The following is a 16,647-nucleotide window of genomic DNA, read 5'->3' as shown; positions in this document are numbered from 1 at the left end:
CACCTCATTGATAAAGTAAATAAAGCGCAAAACTCAATTTTCACTGGCAATTTTACTGGCAAAGTTTACTGGTTGCCCCAGAAAAGGTGAGTGATAATAATTTGATTCTACAATTTACCCTAAATTACTACCTTAAATGACTTTATATGCTTAAGTTACAGGCCTTACAAAACTCCCACAATTTCTCGACCATGTAGGTAATACTCAAATTTTAATTTTTATATCATGTAACAGAACTACTACAGTATTACCTCTATGAATAGTTTAGAATATATGCCAAAATATCCCTATTATATTGGCAAGTGGAAAAAACTAAGAAAGTACAGGTCTAGGAAGCTCCTCCACTTCTGAAGTTTCAACACAACACATGATACTGAAATTTTTTTTCTTCAATTTTCCCCATATTCACTAAACTACATTTACTCATTAACCTCCATCACAACATTCTGCTAATGTCCCTTTATCTACCTTTACCAGGGAAAGTGTCAAAGAAACAGAATATTAAGTTATTCTTCGAACTGAAATGCTGAAATGTTTATCAGTGACTCAATCACCAAATACATATCCTCACTTCCATTCAAGACTAAAGAGAAAGCTGAACTATGGTATGAAAGTAAGGCTCAGCAGTAATCATCTCCTCTATACACTACCTAATGTGCTGTACAAACATACCATTAAATTTCTACAGGAAACCATAGAAGTAACTTCCCTTTTTTCATACTGATTTAAATACCCAATTATACTTAGTATGGTTAGCAAATCAACCAACTTTCACACCATACTGAGTAACAATTTGATTCAAGACACTAGAAAAACATAAAAGCTAGTGACCTTCAGTACTTTTATTTAGTAAGATATGAGAAATGAGGTTAACAAAAAGAATTATAGAAGCTAAAATAAAAATGTCTAAGACAAATATTTCAACTTACCTAAGTAAGGTTTAAATAACTGGATCTCCTATCTGCGCCTATTCTCTCTCAGTGTTTTAGGTTAGCATAGGGAAAAGGATCTAGGAAAGAAGAGGAAATTAAAAACTACCCTATCATCAGGGTGTATCTGTATGTGTGTGCGTGTGTGCGTGCACGCATGTGCACTCACACTAAAAAATGTTAATTACCAGCACTTACTGAGTACTACTGGACCAAGAGCTGTGCTAAGAGCTTTAAATACATTATCTCATTTAACATGGATAAAACAAAACCAAAAATTATCAACAGGGGTGGCTGGATGGCTCAGTCAGTTAAGTGGATGACTTCAGCTCAGGTCACGATCTTGCATTGCAGTTCCTGTCAAGCCCTGTGTCAGGCTATGTGCTGACAGCTCAGAGCCTGGAGCCGGCTTCAGATTCTGAGTCTCCCTCTCGCTCTTCCCCTCCCCCACTCATGCTCTGTCTCACTCAAAAATAAACACTAAAAAAAAAAAAAGAAACAATCGAGGAAAAGTTTCTCAACTTTATATAGGAAAAAGTTGTGTACTGAAGTGCTATCTGATGAAATTATCCTAAGGTAAATGTCTTATAAAAATACATATCGTATCTCCGATATTTCTCCCCTCTTAAAAAAGCAACAGTAGGAAAGATTATGCAGTCAGTATATAGCACACACTTGTCCCAGTGACTCTCATTCAGGACTACAGGGTCAATATTTAACAAAGAACAGACCCTAGAATGAAACTCTGAATTTGATAAGATTATGACATCAAACTAAATTAGCAATATACAATCAGTACCCTCAAAGCATCAGAGACTGCCCTTTATAATGGTAAATAATGTTAGTGAAATACATGAAACACTTATTAATTTAAAATTCTCTATTTACTACTGAAGTATATCTTCATTTTGAAGCTAGGTTATTAAGAGAAAATTTAAATAAAACAGTCTGATTCATTTATATATATTTTTTAATGTTTATTTTTGAGAGAGAGAGACACAGAGCACACTAGTGGGGGACGGGCAGAGAGAGAGGGAGACAAAAATCTGAAGCAGGAGCCAGGCTCGGCTGTCAGCACAGAGCCCAATGTGGGGGCTTGAACACACAAACGGTGAGATCATGACCTGAGTCTAAGTCGGATACTTACTGACTGAACCGCCCAGTTGCCCCTGATTAATTTTTAATTGGAAAAATTAAAACTAGCACTGTCCTCATATTTAAAAAGAGAGAGAGAGAGAGAGAGAAAGGCTAAGGACCCCAGGGTCTTAAATTTTCTTTAATAGAAAAAACTCAGAACACTTAAATAAGCAATAATCTTAAAAAGTCAGTCATAAGGGGAGCCTGGGTGGCTAAATAGGTTAAGCGTCCAACTTCGGCTCTGGTCATGATCTCACGGTTTGTGGGGTGGAGCTCCAGATCGGGCTCATTGCTGTTAGCGTGGAGCCAGTTTTGGATCCTCTCTCTCCTCTCTCTGCCTCTCTCTCTCAAAAATAAACAAGCATTTTAAAAAAGTCAATCATAAATGTATCCAACATTATCAAGTATCCAATCATCTAATCTGTACTTTTAATAAGCTTGCTCTTAGGACATTTACTAATTCAGCCCTTTAGCTTGTCCTCAGTTCCAGTCCATTATCCCCTCCTCCAAATACTTTGCAATATTCTGTAATGAAATTTAGAGATGATACAAGTTCTCTCATACCACCCTCAGAGAGATGGGAAACTTGCTGCCTAAAATTACAGAGATCTACTGTCTTATGGAATTGACCGATAAAAGCCAAAGAATTGAAACAAGTCTCATTAACTTCGTCTACCACAAAAAAAAAAAAAAGTGAGCAATGACTCAAAACGTAAGCAGTATTCATTAATTCACCAAATACTGAGTGCCCAATTATGTTAAAGGCACTATGCTAGGCACCAATCATACAACTATAACAAAATACAGACACTATCCCTGCCTTCATGGAACTTTCAATCCAGTAATGAAAAGAAACCAAAAACAAGTAAACACACTGATACAACCGATCTGAACTGATCTGAAGTCTACCAAGCAATTTTATTCTTATGGCCCATATTACTGCATATTATCATCCTAAAAGCATGTCAGTTAATCCACTTAGTTCCTTCAAACTACACACTCTAATTATGCTTATTAAAATGAAAACGAGGGAAACCTCGGTGGCTCAGTCGCCTAAGCAACTGACTCTTGATTTCAGCTCAGGTCATGATCTCATGGTTCATAAGTTCCAGTCCCGCGTCTCCCCACTGCCAGTGCAGAGCCTGCTTGGGAGTGTCTCTGCCTCTGTCTCTCTGTCTCTCTCTGTCCCTCCACCCTCCCCGTCCACCCTCCCCCTTTCTAAAGATAAAGAAGTAAACTAAGGATAAATTTTAAAAAATAAAAAACAATGTAAACTAACTTTGCAAACAAGTAATTTTGAATAAACAAAGCATCTTTCTCAGCAGAATTTTTAAATTAGCTGCTACATGTTCAAAGCAACTGAAGGGTCAGGATAACAGAAGGTAACAGCCCAAATGTCCATCAATGGATAAATGGATAAATTGGGGTATATGTAAAATAGAGTATTCAGTCATAAAAAGGAATAAAGTACTGTATTCTACAACATGGGTGAACCAGGAAATAGTATGCTAAGTGAAAGAAGCCAGATACAAAAGCCCGCATTTGTATGATTCCACTTACATGAAATATCCAGAATTGGTAAATCCATACAAACAAATCCCATATTAGGGACTGGGAGGTCAGGGACTAGGAGGGGACAAGGGAGAATGAGGAGCAACTACTTAAATAGGTTTGGGATTTCCTTCTGGAGTGATGAAAATGTTTTGGAACCTGATAGAAGTGGTTGCACAATACTATCAGTGCACTAAATGCCACTGAATTGCTCACTTTAAAATGGTTATGTCATGTGTATTTCATCTTAATTTGGAGAAAAAAAAACAACTTTGAAACAGCTACCACAATATTTTAAAGCAGACTTTTTGTCAAATAAAACTATTCAAGTTTAAATTTGGGAATTTCAGTTACAAATCAAGTTTCAAACCTTAACACTTATTAGACCCATTTTAATACCAAAATTGTTTGAAGAGTCTTATGGCAAAAGTAATTTCTTAAAAAGCTGTTTTCATAGCTTTCAAATGCTGTCCAATATTTTGGATGTACATACAATCCCTACTTACATGAGGATACTACTTTATTGACCATGAATTTGGTATATAGCATGCTCTAATCATGTCTGTCCTCAGTAAAGTTTGCAGACATCAACTATTTATCTTCTTATAATAAAAATACTCATTAAAACAAGTTGTTTTTACTTTGTCAAATCCCAATAATCTAAACACATAATTCAGTGCCACTCTCTCCACACGTCACTTTTCCAATTTCTACCTACGTTATAACACACCACCATTCAGTCTGCCTGAGAGCAGAATTATTTGGGTTATGTGTCCCTCTCCCATTTCCCAAGCTCCTTGAGGGGCTTCAGTCCTTTTTTGCACCCATCATAACACTACAAATTACCTAACAGTATCTTCAACATAAAAGGTGCTCAAATAATGTCAGTGGAGTTGAAATAAATGTATTTTTTTGAAATTAATTATGCTGACAAAGACAACTTATAAAGACTTAAAAGGACTGATAAAACTGTCCAGAGAATCCTTAAGCCTCACGTTCAGGTTATGTTTTTCATTGCATCTCTACAGAACAGTCTGTTGAACATCAATATGATCATGAAGTAATTCAACTAATACCCAGAAAGAATAAATAAGGGTTAGTCTTATCCACCTCTCTTTTGAAGTTTGCCTACACGTGCAATAGGGAAACTGAACTTAATGAACCACAGTATTCCAAACCAGGTCACAGGAGAGCTCTAAGTCCCCAGCCATCCTGTTTCTATTTCCTGATTGGTCTGACCTCCAAGCATTATGGTGCCCAACCTTCCCAATTCACGATCTCCTTTAAAACATCTTCTGAGGTGGGTTTTTAATTAAAATAAAACTGACTCCCAGAACTTTCTAGAATTATGAACAGGGCACCCCCCCCCTTTTCTTAATCTTCCAAAACACTTTGCTCAGGAAATACAGCTTTCAGAAAAGACCCGTTATAGTTACACTTCGAATTAAATGTGGGCCATAAACTTGCCCAAGTGCTAATACGACGGCATTACTCTCTTAAGTAGATTTAAACAGACATGAACACGATTTTCAGAGAACTCCTACAGCTCAAGAATGTGCATCTTTCAAGCAAAAAGTGTTAAAAACCTAGGATAGATGAAAAGTCAAGTGCGCTTACACTTCACAGGAACAGCTTTCTCTCCGCACCACTCTGGCAAAGCAGCGACAACCAGACGCCACTTGGGCAGCGGCCCCGACCCTCGGCCTCCAAACCGCAGGCGTCCACTGGCCACAGGCGTCCCAGAGTCGAGTTCCCCACTACTTCGTTTCCAGCCAAGCCCGCGGCCACTTCCACGTCGCTGCGACCCACACGCCTCTTCAAGCGAATTAAATCCGCTCTTCACTCACCGTACGCACGAACACACACACACACACACAAAGCCACTCTTTGCTCTTCGCTCATCGCGCGCGCGCACACGCACGCACACACACACACACACACACACACACACACGGTATTACTAAACCCCGGACAGCCAAGCCACCAGGGAAGGGGCGAGCTCTTGCGAACGAGGAAAGGAGACGCTCCTGCGTCCGGCCCGGCCCGGCACCCACCTGCAGGCCGCGAGCCCGAGGGCGGCGGCGCAGGCGCCCCGTCCTCGCCAAAGACGAGTTTGAAGTCGAGCTCGTCGTGGGCGCCACAGTTTGCAGTAGTCATCGGCGTGGCCCAGGGTGCTGCGGCTCCTCCTCTGGCGGCGGCGGCGGCAACGGAGGCGGCGGCGACGGCAGCTCCTCAGCGCCGCTTCATGCCCGGCCGCTCGGGCCAGGAGGTCGCGGCTCTGCAGCAAAGTTTCCAGGCGAAGACCGTGACACCGAGCGTTCCGTTCCGAACTTGAAATCGGGCCGCGCGCCGAGCCGCACCAGGAGCAGCCGCCACAGCCAGTCTCTGGTGTCTAAGCCGCCACGGTCGCCTTAGCCGATATTCCCCGCCCCCCAACAGCCGCCGCAGCCAGCGCGCTGCCGCGCAGAGCTTCACGCCTAACCCCGCCCCCTACCGCGCGCCCATCGGAGCATGCTGCCCATAGGCCACTGGCGCCCCGGCTAGCCCAATGGCTCCGCCCCCTCACCGGTCTACCGCGTGATTCCCTCTCCGGGAGAAGGAAGTCACGTGCATAAGGAGGGCTGGATAATCCCAGCCTCTCTCGGTAGTTGTAGTTCGGCTCCTATTCTTTCTTCAACTTCTAAACCAGGGCCCTACACCCGCGTGTGAGGCGGATAGCCCTGTATTATTGGATTGAATGCAATCCAATCCACCCGCCAATCGAAGATCTCTTTCCTTATTGGGCAGAGCTCACGTCGAGTGGGGTTATGGCTTCGGTGATGGTCGGCTGAAACGTTACTCTAATGGCTGGATTTGGGGAAGGTGTCAGGGCCCCAGAAGGTTACGTGAACGCCACTCACACTCTGATATTGCCACCCCAACCCTAATGGCGGAGTCTGGGAAAGGGCGAGGCTGGCTGAACCTCCAGCTAAGTTGGGGCGGAGTCGGAGACCTGCGCAGCTCCTCAACGATGCAGATCCACCCCTTCGGGGCGGGGCCCGCGCTGTGTAGCTGCGCCTTTGTCCCTTCTGCTAGCGGGCAACTTCTCCCTGGAGGACAACTGGCGCGTTCGAGGACTCGGCAGAGCCCATGGGCAAAGTCTGCTCGTTGCTGTAAGCCGAAGCCGACTGAACCAGAAAACCTGTCGTGAACTCGCAACCCTCAAGGGCTTGGAGACCTCAGCATCCCGGTGCACCTCCGTGAAAGGAGGGCCCGATACCCAAACTGAGTGGTTTGTTAGAGGAGCGGAAGTGACACTGTCTGAAGAAATGTTTTTCGCTCTCGGTTTCTCTCCAGCTGGCCTCTCTTCCCTTGAGACCCAAGACGCCTCCCCCTGGGCCTGGGGTGGAGGCTGTGCCAGGGGACGCTGAGCCTGGCTTGTTTACTTAGGACTCCTCCAAGAGGCAGGGTGGACCAAGAGCTCGGGAACTGGGAGAAGCAGCGGTGACCTACTTCCCTAGCTCCAGGCCCCGCAGGGCATAGTATCTCTAGAAGCATGTTGCCTTAGGAACTCAGGGCACTAGGTCTCAGGGGCTTGGGTGCAGGTGCAAAGGCTCAGGCGCTCTCCCACAAAAAGGAGAAGAGGGCGAAGTGGAGTGCTTTGCAGGAAGATTTCAATGGACCAATACCTGAGCTACCAGGGAGCCCTTAGAGAAGGCCTAACTAGGCCTCAAGTCTGGAGGACAGGTAATGTCCAAAGTAGATAAGATGTTCATCTTGGATTGGTTCATCCCCAAGGTCAGAAAACTTTTCCTGCCCAGTGCTCTGTACCCATACCTGTGTTGAACCTAGGGAACCCGAGATAAATTAGTCTCCCTTCAGGGGAGGAGAGGAGGACAGCAAATCTATCATCACTGTGCAAAGAGATCAGGCCTGTGCCAGGATCTCCAAGAAGGTTCATAATCCTCCCTCCCTCCCCCCAGGGTTACAGGGCCTCCACAGGACTAAGTAGGAATTGGAAAGATGGCCAAGAATTGAGGAAGATGGTTCCAGGCAGAGAACAGATTTCCAAAAACTTAGAAATCAGAAAGTACTTGCAGTGAGCAGAAGCCAAAGATAAGGCCAGATGAATGGGCAGAGTGCTGCAGGCCACTACAAACTACCTAGATTTTATCCTGAGGGAAACAGGGAGCCACAGAAGGATTTAGAGCAAGGAATTTAACATACTCAGAATTTTGGATGAATTACTAAAATGGACCGGGGGAGGGTGAAGTTAGGGGTCGAAGAAAATAACAAGAGGGAGAAAATGGTGTTGTGCCCTCCTAATGAGCAACTTCAGGATGTGTTGTCCACCACCCCGCCCAACTTCCCCCCAACATACTTTCCAAGTTACTTATCATCTGGATTGATCTTTATCATAAAGATTAATTAATTAATTAATTAATTAATTTTAAAAAATGGATCTTTATCTAGCCCCTCTGTCCTCCAACCAGGGACTCAGCTAACCAGGCCACAAAGAATGCAAGAGGGAGACCCTGGACTTACCAGCCCTACCACTGGGAAGGGACCACAGAAGCTGGAGATGGCTTGAAAAATTCACCAATTCACCAAATGCATCCATCTGTGTGTCTGTGTTATTCATCTACGTTCCCAGCCACTGTGTACCTGGAGAACACTTAGAAGGGGTCATTTCTTGGGAAGGCTTATGGTCTGGAGAAAACAGAACTCTAGATTGATAAGGGCTAGAGCATCAGTAGGCACTGACTGCAGGAAGAGTGTCACCATCTTTGTATGAAAATTAGCAATGGCTTAGAGCTCTGCAGCCTTGGACAGAAGCCTGCCCCCACTCACACATACCAATACATGAACTCTCTCCATTCCTTTTCCTCAGCCAGCTCAAAAGCTCTCTTAGATGGTAGGAGGTCATCTGACCTACCTCCAGCCTTCTGAGAGCACTGTGAACCAGGAGGCCAGGGGACCAGAGCAATAGACAGGACTCGTGACTGGTGGACAAGGACTGTGGAGATCGCTATATATCCCCTTCTCCCTCCTCCACGAATTCCAGCCAGATCTGAGATTTAGGAAAAGCCATTACTTTCATCAGCTGCCATAGGCCTGGCCCTGAACCCCACTGTTGAAGTCTCTCCCGTGGCCTCTGAGCCATGGTACAGCTTAGCCCAAAACAGCCCAGCCCAGCCCCTTTTGTTAGGGGAAACAGGAGCTCTGGAGCAAAGTCAGAGTTTAGAAAAGTTCTTTCTTTCCATGCCACATATCCCATGCAACAAGCTTATTTGAGTCTTCTTTTGTGCCTGCTCCCTACTCCCACGCTGAGGCTGGCCATAGGCAGCACAAGGACTGCCCTTGAGCAGCTCCTAATCTGGACAGAGGCAACACCAGCCAACTACATTGACAAAAGTTGGTTGCTGAAGTCAGCACAGGGTGCTGAGAAGACAGGGTCAGCACTTTGTCCTCAGATGCTAGGCTGAGGAGTTTGGACTTGATCCAGAGGGGAGTGGAGAGCCATAGAAGAGTTCTGAATAGGACTGACATCTGGAAGGAACTAAATGTGCACGGCTGCAGGGTTAAGAGATTCCCCACTCATCTCTTCTTTTTCTTTCTTTCTTTCTTTCTTTCTTTCTTTCTTTCTTCCTTCCTTCCTTCCTTCCTTCCTTCCTTCCTTCCTTCCTTCCTTTTTTAGAGCATGAGCTGGGGAGAGAGGCAGAGGGAGGGAGAGACAGAGAATCCGAAGCAGGCTCCATGCTCAGTGCAGAGCCCAATATGGGTCTCAATCCTTTGACCCTGGGATTATCAAGAGTCAGATGCTCAACTGAGCCACTTAGGCACCCCAAGATTCCCCACTCATCTTTATACAAAGTCTAGTCTTCTTGCTGTGACCTTCAGAAGATGTGCCACCCTCTCCATCTCTACTCATCCTTATATGTCCCCAAAGTGTGATGAGCTAAGAGCAAGTCCTCAATCTAGGTGGCTGGAATGGATGACTACATATTATGGACACTAGCTCAGACAGAGGTTTGGGCATCTAAATAGCCTTAGTTTAAGGTGGGCATTGTGAGAACAATGAGTGGAGCTTTCAGACCCAACTGGGCCCTCCCAGTTGGTCCCAGACCTTGGGCAGGTCACTGTGAGACCATGGCAGGCATCTCTGAGGTATGCTAAAGTGAGACCATTTAAGAGCCAACATATTCAACCAGCATCTTTGCCAGACATCCTCAGTTATGGAATATACACTAGCCCCTCCCCACCTGCTCTCCTATGAATGCCCCATCTCCCCAGTGCTTTTCCTGTGTCCTCGAAGTCCCAATACTCTAGTCTCTATCTTAACAGCTGACCTCTACCTCAGGTAAGTCTGCAGGTCTCCTCCATAGCCCAGAAATAAACCTGACCCCACCAAAGGGGCTTCCCCAGGGAAGCTACATTGGTGGAAGAGGCCTGAGGGTACAGCACAACCCTACAGGAGAAATGGACTTGGTATTTGGCTCCCATAGGATCTGACTAGCTCAGGATGCCTGGGGGTCTAATGGGGCTGCTCTGTCTGCCCTGTTCCAGTTGGGGCATTTTAACTGAGATAGTTTTTTGTGAGAAAAGTCAGAAACTGTGCCTAAAGCTTGATGGCTAAGCCGGGAACAAGCCTCAGTCTGTCTCCTGGATGGGGCCTTGGAGCTCTGGTCTGGGAAGCTAGGGCAACCCCAGCATGGACTGACCTCATTAGCCACACAGTGCCCTCTCATAGGCCTGTTTATCCTGCAGCCAGCCTCATGCAGGCAGAGCAGCTGATCTCCCTCTCAGAGAGGGCCCTTAGGCCCAAAGAGAACTAGAAGTGACTTGCCCAAGGTCAGACAGCAATGGGCTCTGGGAGGCAGCTGGTAGTTCAGTATCCTTATCTGCAGACAGAAGAACAAGTATGCAGAGGGATGCAGCTCTGGGACTGAGCCAGAGGCCTCGCCCACCTGGTGGTCCCAGGCCACCAAGGCCAGGGGCTGCTGGCTGGCATAGGAGCCTGACCCTAGAGACATGGGAGAAACATGCCCTTGGCCTGGAGGGGAATCCCCCTCCCTACAGAACTTGGAAAAGGGGAGGAGAAGTAGTGTGTTTACAGTGGAGGAAGCGGGGGTGGTGCAGGGCAGGGACCTTTGGTCAGAACGCCCCTCCCAGTAAGAGGGGGAGGCCCCATGAGATGTGGTAGCCGTTTGTTTGCTTCTCACTGCCAGGAGGAAATTAAAGAGAATCTGCCACTTCCTTCCGGCCCAAGTGGGATAGTGGGGGTTGGGGGCAAACAGTGGTGTGGGTGGGCAATTTTAAGGGCCCCAAACTGCTGGCATCAGCAACCTGTGTTCTCAGTGTCCCCTACCCAGAGCAGACACCTTACTTCAGGTCTGAGCCCCAGCCAGCTGGGGGGTCAGACCCACAACCTGCCCAACTTATCTGAGCTGGTCCCTCACTGGGGTACCAGATACCCTAATTATAGCCTAACTGTTCCCCAGATTCTATAGCATCTCTCTTCAAGAAAGTCAGTTGATAGGCTTGATAGGCAGTTGATAGGCAGTACCTCAAGTTTGCCATCAGTAAAATGGGCTTCTTGGGCCTTCGTGGCTCAGCCCAAGTCCAGTGAGCATTAAAGGAGATACCCCATCCCCCACTTCCAACCAGATCCATAAGGATGGGTAGGGGATATGCTGTTGCAAGCTCCAGCTCTGCACGGAGGGTAGGAGTGAAAGAATTAGGCCAGGCCATGAGTCTGTGCGTGACAATGCCCGGGGCTGAAGCAGGCAGCCACGGGTAAGGGTAGAGGTGTCTTTATTGCACTGTACCAATGTCAGGTTGAGGAGGTGCCACCCAAAAAGTTCCTGTTTTCAAAGAAAATACTGACATCACTGGGAACTTGGCCCTGCTACTCAGACCCATCAAGGAAGATGTGTACCCTAGGAACCCTTTGGTTCAGGCTGATAGCCCAGGCCAGGACCTCTTAACTCCTGCCAGGAACAGTCAGCAAACTGTCCAATGGCATCTGGTTCATGCTTTGCACCTACAGCCAACTTATGACCAGGCCCCTAGAGGGGGTGGCCAAGGTAGGGACAATGGTCACCAGCCTTCCAGGGGGCTCTCTTCACCACTTCCCAAGGCCACAAAGGGTTTCTTGCACAGCTTCCCAGGCACTGCTGGCTCCTGAGCTCTGGGACCCCCAGGATCTTGGTCAGGGGCTTCCCGTTTGCGCTTCTGCAAGGAAGGGCTCTCTTCACCCAGCCGACCTTCAGGGAGGCCCCGGCTCCGCAGACAGACGATGGCTGCAGCCTGCTCTGCCAATTTCTTAGACTTGTCCCTGGACAGATGAGGGATGGGACAATAAGGCAGGCTGGCTGGAGGACTAGAGGCCAGAAAGGCCTGACTACACACCCTTGGGCAAAGATTCTGAAAAGATTGAGGAAGGGAGTCATTACCCAGGGATGCCACTGCCCAGGTACACCATCCTCCCCAAACCCTCTTATGTCAATGCTGGGTACAGGCCCCTCATCCCAAGCCCCAAACCCATTGATGAGGACACTCACCACAAGGTGGACTGGTACTTTTGCTCAGCAACAGTCACAACAGAGCAGAAGAGGCGATCCAAGGGGCGCTGAACCTGGTGCAAAGAGAGCAAAGACAACAGGGATGGCTACATGGGGGCAAGAGGAATGAGCCCTGGGGATCACCTACTAGGATCACATGGAAGGCAGATAAAGGGAAGTACTTCCCACCTAAGTTAAATGAAGCTACTTGTATCACATGCTCCTCCCTAGCAGACGTGCCTAGTGCATCTGCCAGGGAAGAAAGGCAGATACACAAACAGGTAACGACATTCCAGTGTATCAGGAGTTCAATCATGGACGTAAGCAAATGGCCATCAGAGCCCTTAGCTGCGCGTGACTATGGATCCTGCTTCTACTGACATCTGGATGGGCCAGGTCACTCAAAATGAGGAGGAGTTCACCAGATGGCAAAGCAGTGAGAGAGGGCAAGGATGGGGCAGACAAGGTATACTTGGCAGAGCGACCAGATGACGTGGCTGGACACAGAGGTGAGTGGATGAGACATGAAGCAGAAAGGCATGTGGGGGGCCTTGTGCTCTGTGCTGAGGTGCTGGAGCTTGATCCCAAAGGCACCGGGGAGAGGATGAGGACTTGGGCAGGGAGGCAGAGGTCAAGTTCATTTTGGAAAACTCACTCTGGGAGAGGGGGACACAAGTCCCAGAAGGTACAAGTTTAGAGATCAGAGGTCAGAAGACCAGTCCAAAAGAGACAGAGCAGCCTAAATAAGACATGCCCACGGGGACCAAAGGAGGTGAATAAAGAATGTCTAAAAGTTTCCACCAAGGGGCCACAAGTCTGGGGCCCAATTCTGTGCCCCAATGACTAAGGCCTGGTCTAAAAGCATGTCTAATTTTTAGGTTTGAGCATCCTTCCTAAGTAAGCCAATTGGCCCTTTCCAAAGAAGTCTCCCTTGTCTAAGCAACACCACTGGCAGGGACTGGCCCAAGCAGCCCCTTACATAGGTCTCAACTTTAGTTTTATGAAAGTGTCCAGAATTAGACAAACAGGCCCACTGACTCAGGGAAGGGGCTTTCATATCAGCAATTGGTCTGGCCGCCACCAACCATTGCATATTGCCTGCTCATGGAAGACAAAGCCAGGCTCCAATCAAGAAGTCTGGAGTTCAGAGTACAAGCTATGAGTGTGTTTGGGGTGATTACATCAGCCATGGGAGCACCATAGGGCCAGGTGCAGGACCTCACCGTGTCATACACAGGCTGTGCCAACTTCTCCCTCCGGCACCACTCCAGCAGACACATCTTGGGGGTGATCTGGGGTGAGTATGCTCTCCTGGGGAAAGGAGGGGAAGGAGTTAGGGCTCATCCACCATCACCACCAGGCTTCTGCCTTAGGACTCCTGTACTTATTCCCTTGAGTTCCCATTTCTGTCCTACCAGTGGGGTGGGGCCTGGGTTCTCCCTAAAAGGAAGATGGGCTTCAGTATGCTTGAGGAATTGCGATAGGACATGAACTTCCAGCAGTCTGAACTCTAGCCTGGAAAACAGCCTTCAACAGCCAAAAAAGAAGATCCAGTTTGCCTCTTAAGACAAGACAGGAAAGAGTGGGTAGGGGTCGGGAACACAGATGGCTACACAGTGGTCTCAGATCTACCTTACTACCCACCTTTATCATGTCCCCTGAGTATCAAGATGATCTCTTTCTGCCTTGGCCACGGTTTACTCTTATTTCAGAGTCAGAGTCAGTCGGTGATAGGGTGACAGGGTGGAAGGCACTATGTTCCAACTTCCTACCAGGAGCTCTCTCCAGAAATGACTGACCAACAACTATGCCCACATTCCTTCCTCCCAAGCCCTTGCCAGACAAGACTGGCTCTGGTATGGGCCTGGGGACCTGAGAAAGTCTCAGATCCCAGACGGCAGAAGACATGGATGAGAACCTTACTCCAAGCTGAGTCACACTCAGAAGCAATAATCATCTTGAGGCTACTTCTGCCTAAAGAGGGTGCCACAGGGCTGGTATGGGCCAATGGGTATGGGCAGGGGTTGCACAGCCAGATGAGGGTGAGGGTCCCACTGCCTTGGAGGCAGCTAGATGCTCAGGGCCAGGGGAAGAGCAGAGACTTTCAAGAACAGGAGACAAGTTCTCCATCCTGAGTTGTGGGAGGGGGTGGATCAAGGAAAAGGTGGAGGTTAGTCACACTTGGGACAACATGCACACCCCTGACAGTGCTGCCTGGGCTTTTTTGGAGGCCATGTTTCCCAGAATGCCTTCTCTGGGACACTGAAAAATGAGAACAAGTATCCAAACCAAGAACACTTGTGGTCCCTAAGCTTAGCATTAACCATGTACAGCAGCCAGCTGAGGGCACTGACGGTGGTCAAGCCGAGGCCAAGCTGGAGACCTACCGGTCAAACTTGACAGCCATCTTAATGACACCAGAGATGTCTTCAGCTGGCTCTCCCGCTGCCTCTGGGGTCCTGGCTAAGAATTCAGCCCGTCGGGCATTCAGCTCTCGTGTCGTCTCCTCATAGAAGGCACCAAGGCCAAAGGCCTCACTGTGGAGGGATAAGCAGAGCAGTGTAAGTCCTTTAGTGGAGCCAGCATCTAGGAAACTACTGCAGGAGCCCATGGCCTTGCCATTGAGAAATGCCCTCTCTCCCCCACACACACATATACATGAAAACACCACCGAGACCTAGCCATCAGAGGAAGCCTCCTACCAACCCCTGTGATCAGCCTGGACTGGTAGAGAGTGAATGTGAACCTCTGAGGGTTGACGCTGGAGGACAAGCTGGGGTGGATGGAAAAGGCTGTAAAGGTCACCTCTACCACCTAAGCCCAGCCTCTCTTCCAAAGAAGAAAACAAAAGCAAGTGTCTCTAGCCAACAGTGAGTGAACTGACCTACACTGAACAAGTGCTCGGGTTATACACAGCCCTCATCCTCATGTGGGCCCAAGGGAGGAAGACACAGAGGCCACGACCACTAAGTGGTTCCCCACTTCCTACCCCAGCCACAAGCAGTTGGGCCTAGACTAAACTGAGGTACCATCAAGGGCTACAGAATTATACTCTTTCTCTTGGGCTCACAAGACACCTGAGTCAACCCTGGTTAAGCTATGTGGGGTAGGGACAGAACCAACATAAGTACAGGGTTGGGAAGAGACTTCTGGCAACTCTTTTCCCTCCTAGGAAGCATCTTGAGTGCTGGAGGATATTTGTGAGGATGGGTGCCTGGGCAGAAGCGTGGTTTAGAAAAGTTTCTTTGAGGAGGGAGGAAACAGATAGCCAACATGAGGAAGAGAGTGCATTCAGGCAGAAGACCTAGTGTGAATACAGGTGTGGAGATGAGGAAGTAGACAGGTAGATATGAAGCCAAAGGAACAGGTATTAGGCCAGGTTGTGAGGGGCCCCAAAGGTCAAACACCTGAACTGGAGCTATGCCAAATAGAGAGGACTAAGGGGTAGCCTCCCAGACTGCAGAGTGATGGGATATGGGTGCAGGTTCAGGCCAGGGGTTCAATTCTGACCATTGGATCTTGATGGCCTGGTGTGTGACAGATCTGTTACCATGAAAGTCCTTTCCTCCCCAGGAATTTCCAAGCCCAGCCCCCACATTCCTCCATCCTACTGGCATTCTAGTTCCCAAAATTCTGCTGTGGGATCAGTCCATGGATGGAAAGTTCCAAAGATTTCTTAAGAACCCTATTCTGTGATGTAAAACTGTATCACCACTCCAATCCAGTACATCCACCTCCAGAAGTGATATTCCTGGTCCCCTGATAGTCAACTTAGGGCTCATAGTCCAGCCTGGGCAGCATCTGCAAAGAATGATGGACAGCCATAGCCCCTCTCACCAAATTTCCTGGGAAGATTGGGCGGCATGGAGCAACCTTCCCTGGGGCGACTCCAACTGTTCTCGTAGCATCTGGCACAGGCAGTACTTGGTGTTGGTGTAGTGGTTTTCATACTGCACGGCCTGAGGGAAGAACCAACATGAGCCCACTTGCTGCCCAGACAGGCTCCGAGGCCTGAGCTATGCCCTGATGGCAGAGAAAGGGCCTCCAAGAGTGCATCAGAGGTGTGCTTACTGATGAGGCAGTAGGACCTCATAAGAAAAGCCATCTCCACCCTGGCCATCTGTTCCTCCAGTTAGTGGCATAAAGCTCAAGAGTCACAGCTGAGGCCTATGGGTCAGGAGCATACTCTACTGAACAGCCTGACAGAAGTCCAGATGTGCGGGGAACCCTTCCTGCTTCAGACACCATAGGCTACCACAGAGGACCCACTGCCATTGTAGGGCAGGGAGGGGGAGTAAGTCAAAATGTGGTACGGCAGGAACAGCACCAGGATGGGTAAGATTTTTCTATTTCTCAACAGTGTAGAACAGCCTGTCTCCAATTTCCCCCTCCATGGGTAAAGCACAGCACAATCTGCCAATCATGTTCACATGTTACTTGTCACTTCACTGAGCTTCACAAGCATAAGATGTAGTTGTCACCCCTAC

General features: G+C 48.0%; 2 protein-coding genes across 5 annotated transcripts in view; both read right to left on the bottom strand.

Moving 5' to 3' along the window:
* NFATC3 (nuclear factor of activated T cells 3) overlaps positions 1 to 6,038 on the bottom strand; it is a 135,955-nt gene extending 129,917 nt beyond the window's left edge. For all 3 annotated transcript variants that reach the window (XM_077755639.1, XM_077755640.1, XM_077755638.1), the window contains exon 1: positions 5,672 to 6,038. In XM_077755639.1, the coding sequence (XP_077611765.1) occupies positions 5,672 to 5,774 (103 nt within the window). In that variant the 5' untranslated portion in view covers positions 5,775 to 6,038. The remainder of the gene's footprint in view (positions 1 to 5,671) is intronic.
* Positions 6,039 to 11,355: 5,317 nt separating this feature from the next.
* Positions 11,356 to 16,647, bottom strand: part of DUS2 (dihydrouridine synthase 2) — a 46,467-nt gene continuing 41,175 nt past the window's right edge. For both annotated transcript variants that reach the window (XM_077755636.1, XM_077755637.1), the window contains 5 exons: positions 15,998 to 16,119; positions 14,548 to 14,697; positions 13,384 to 13,471; positions 12,161 to 12,234; positions 11,356 to 11,934 (listed from right to left, as the gene is read on the bottom strand). In XM_077755636.1, coding sequence (XP_077611762.1) covers positions 11,697 to 11,934; positions 12,161 to 12,234; positions 13,384 to 13,471; positions 14,548 to 14,697; positions 15,998 to 16,119 — 672 coding nt within the window. In that variant the 3' untranslated portion in view covers positions 11,356 to 11,696. The remainder of the gene's footprint in view (positions 11,935 to 12,160; positions 12,235 to 13,383; positions 13,472 to 14,547; positions 14,698 to 15,997; positions 16,120 to 16,647) is intronic.

The sequence above is a fragment of the Crocuta crocuta genome, unplaced genomic scaffold (genome assembly GCF_008692635.1).
Source record: "Crocuta crocuta isolate KB4526 unplaced genomic scaffold, BGI_CrCroc_1.0 scaffold152, whole genome shotgun sequence".
In the NCBI taxonomy this organism is placed as follows: Eukaryota; Metazoa; Chordata; class Mammalia; order Carnivora; family Hyaenidae; genus Crocuta; species Crocuta crocuta.
This window is presented reverse-complemented; position numbering and strand designations above follow the sequence as displayed.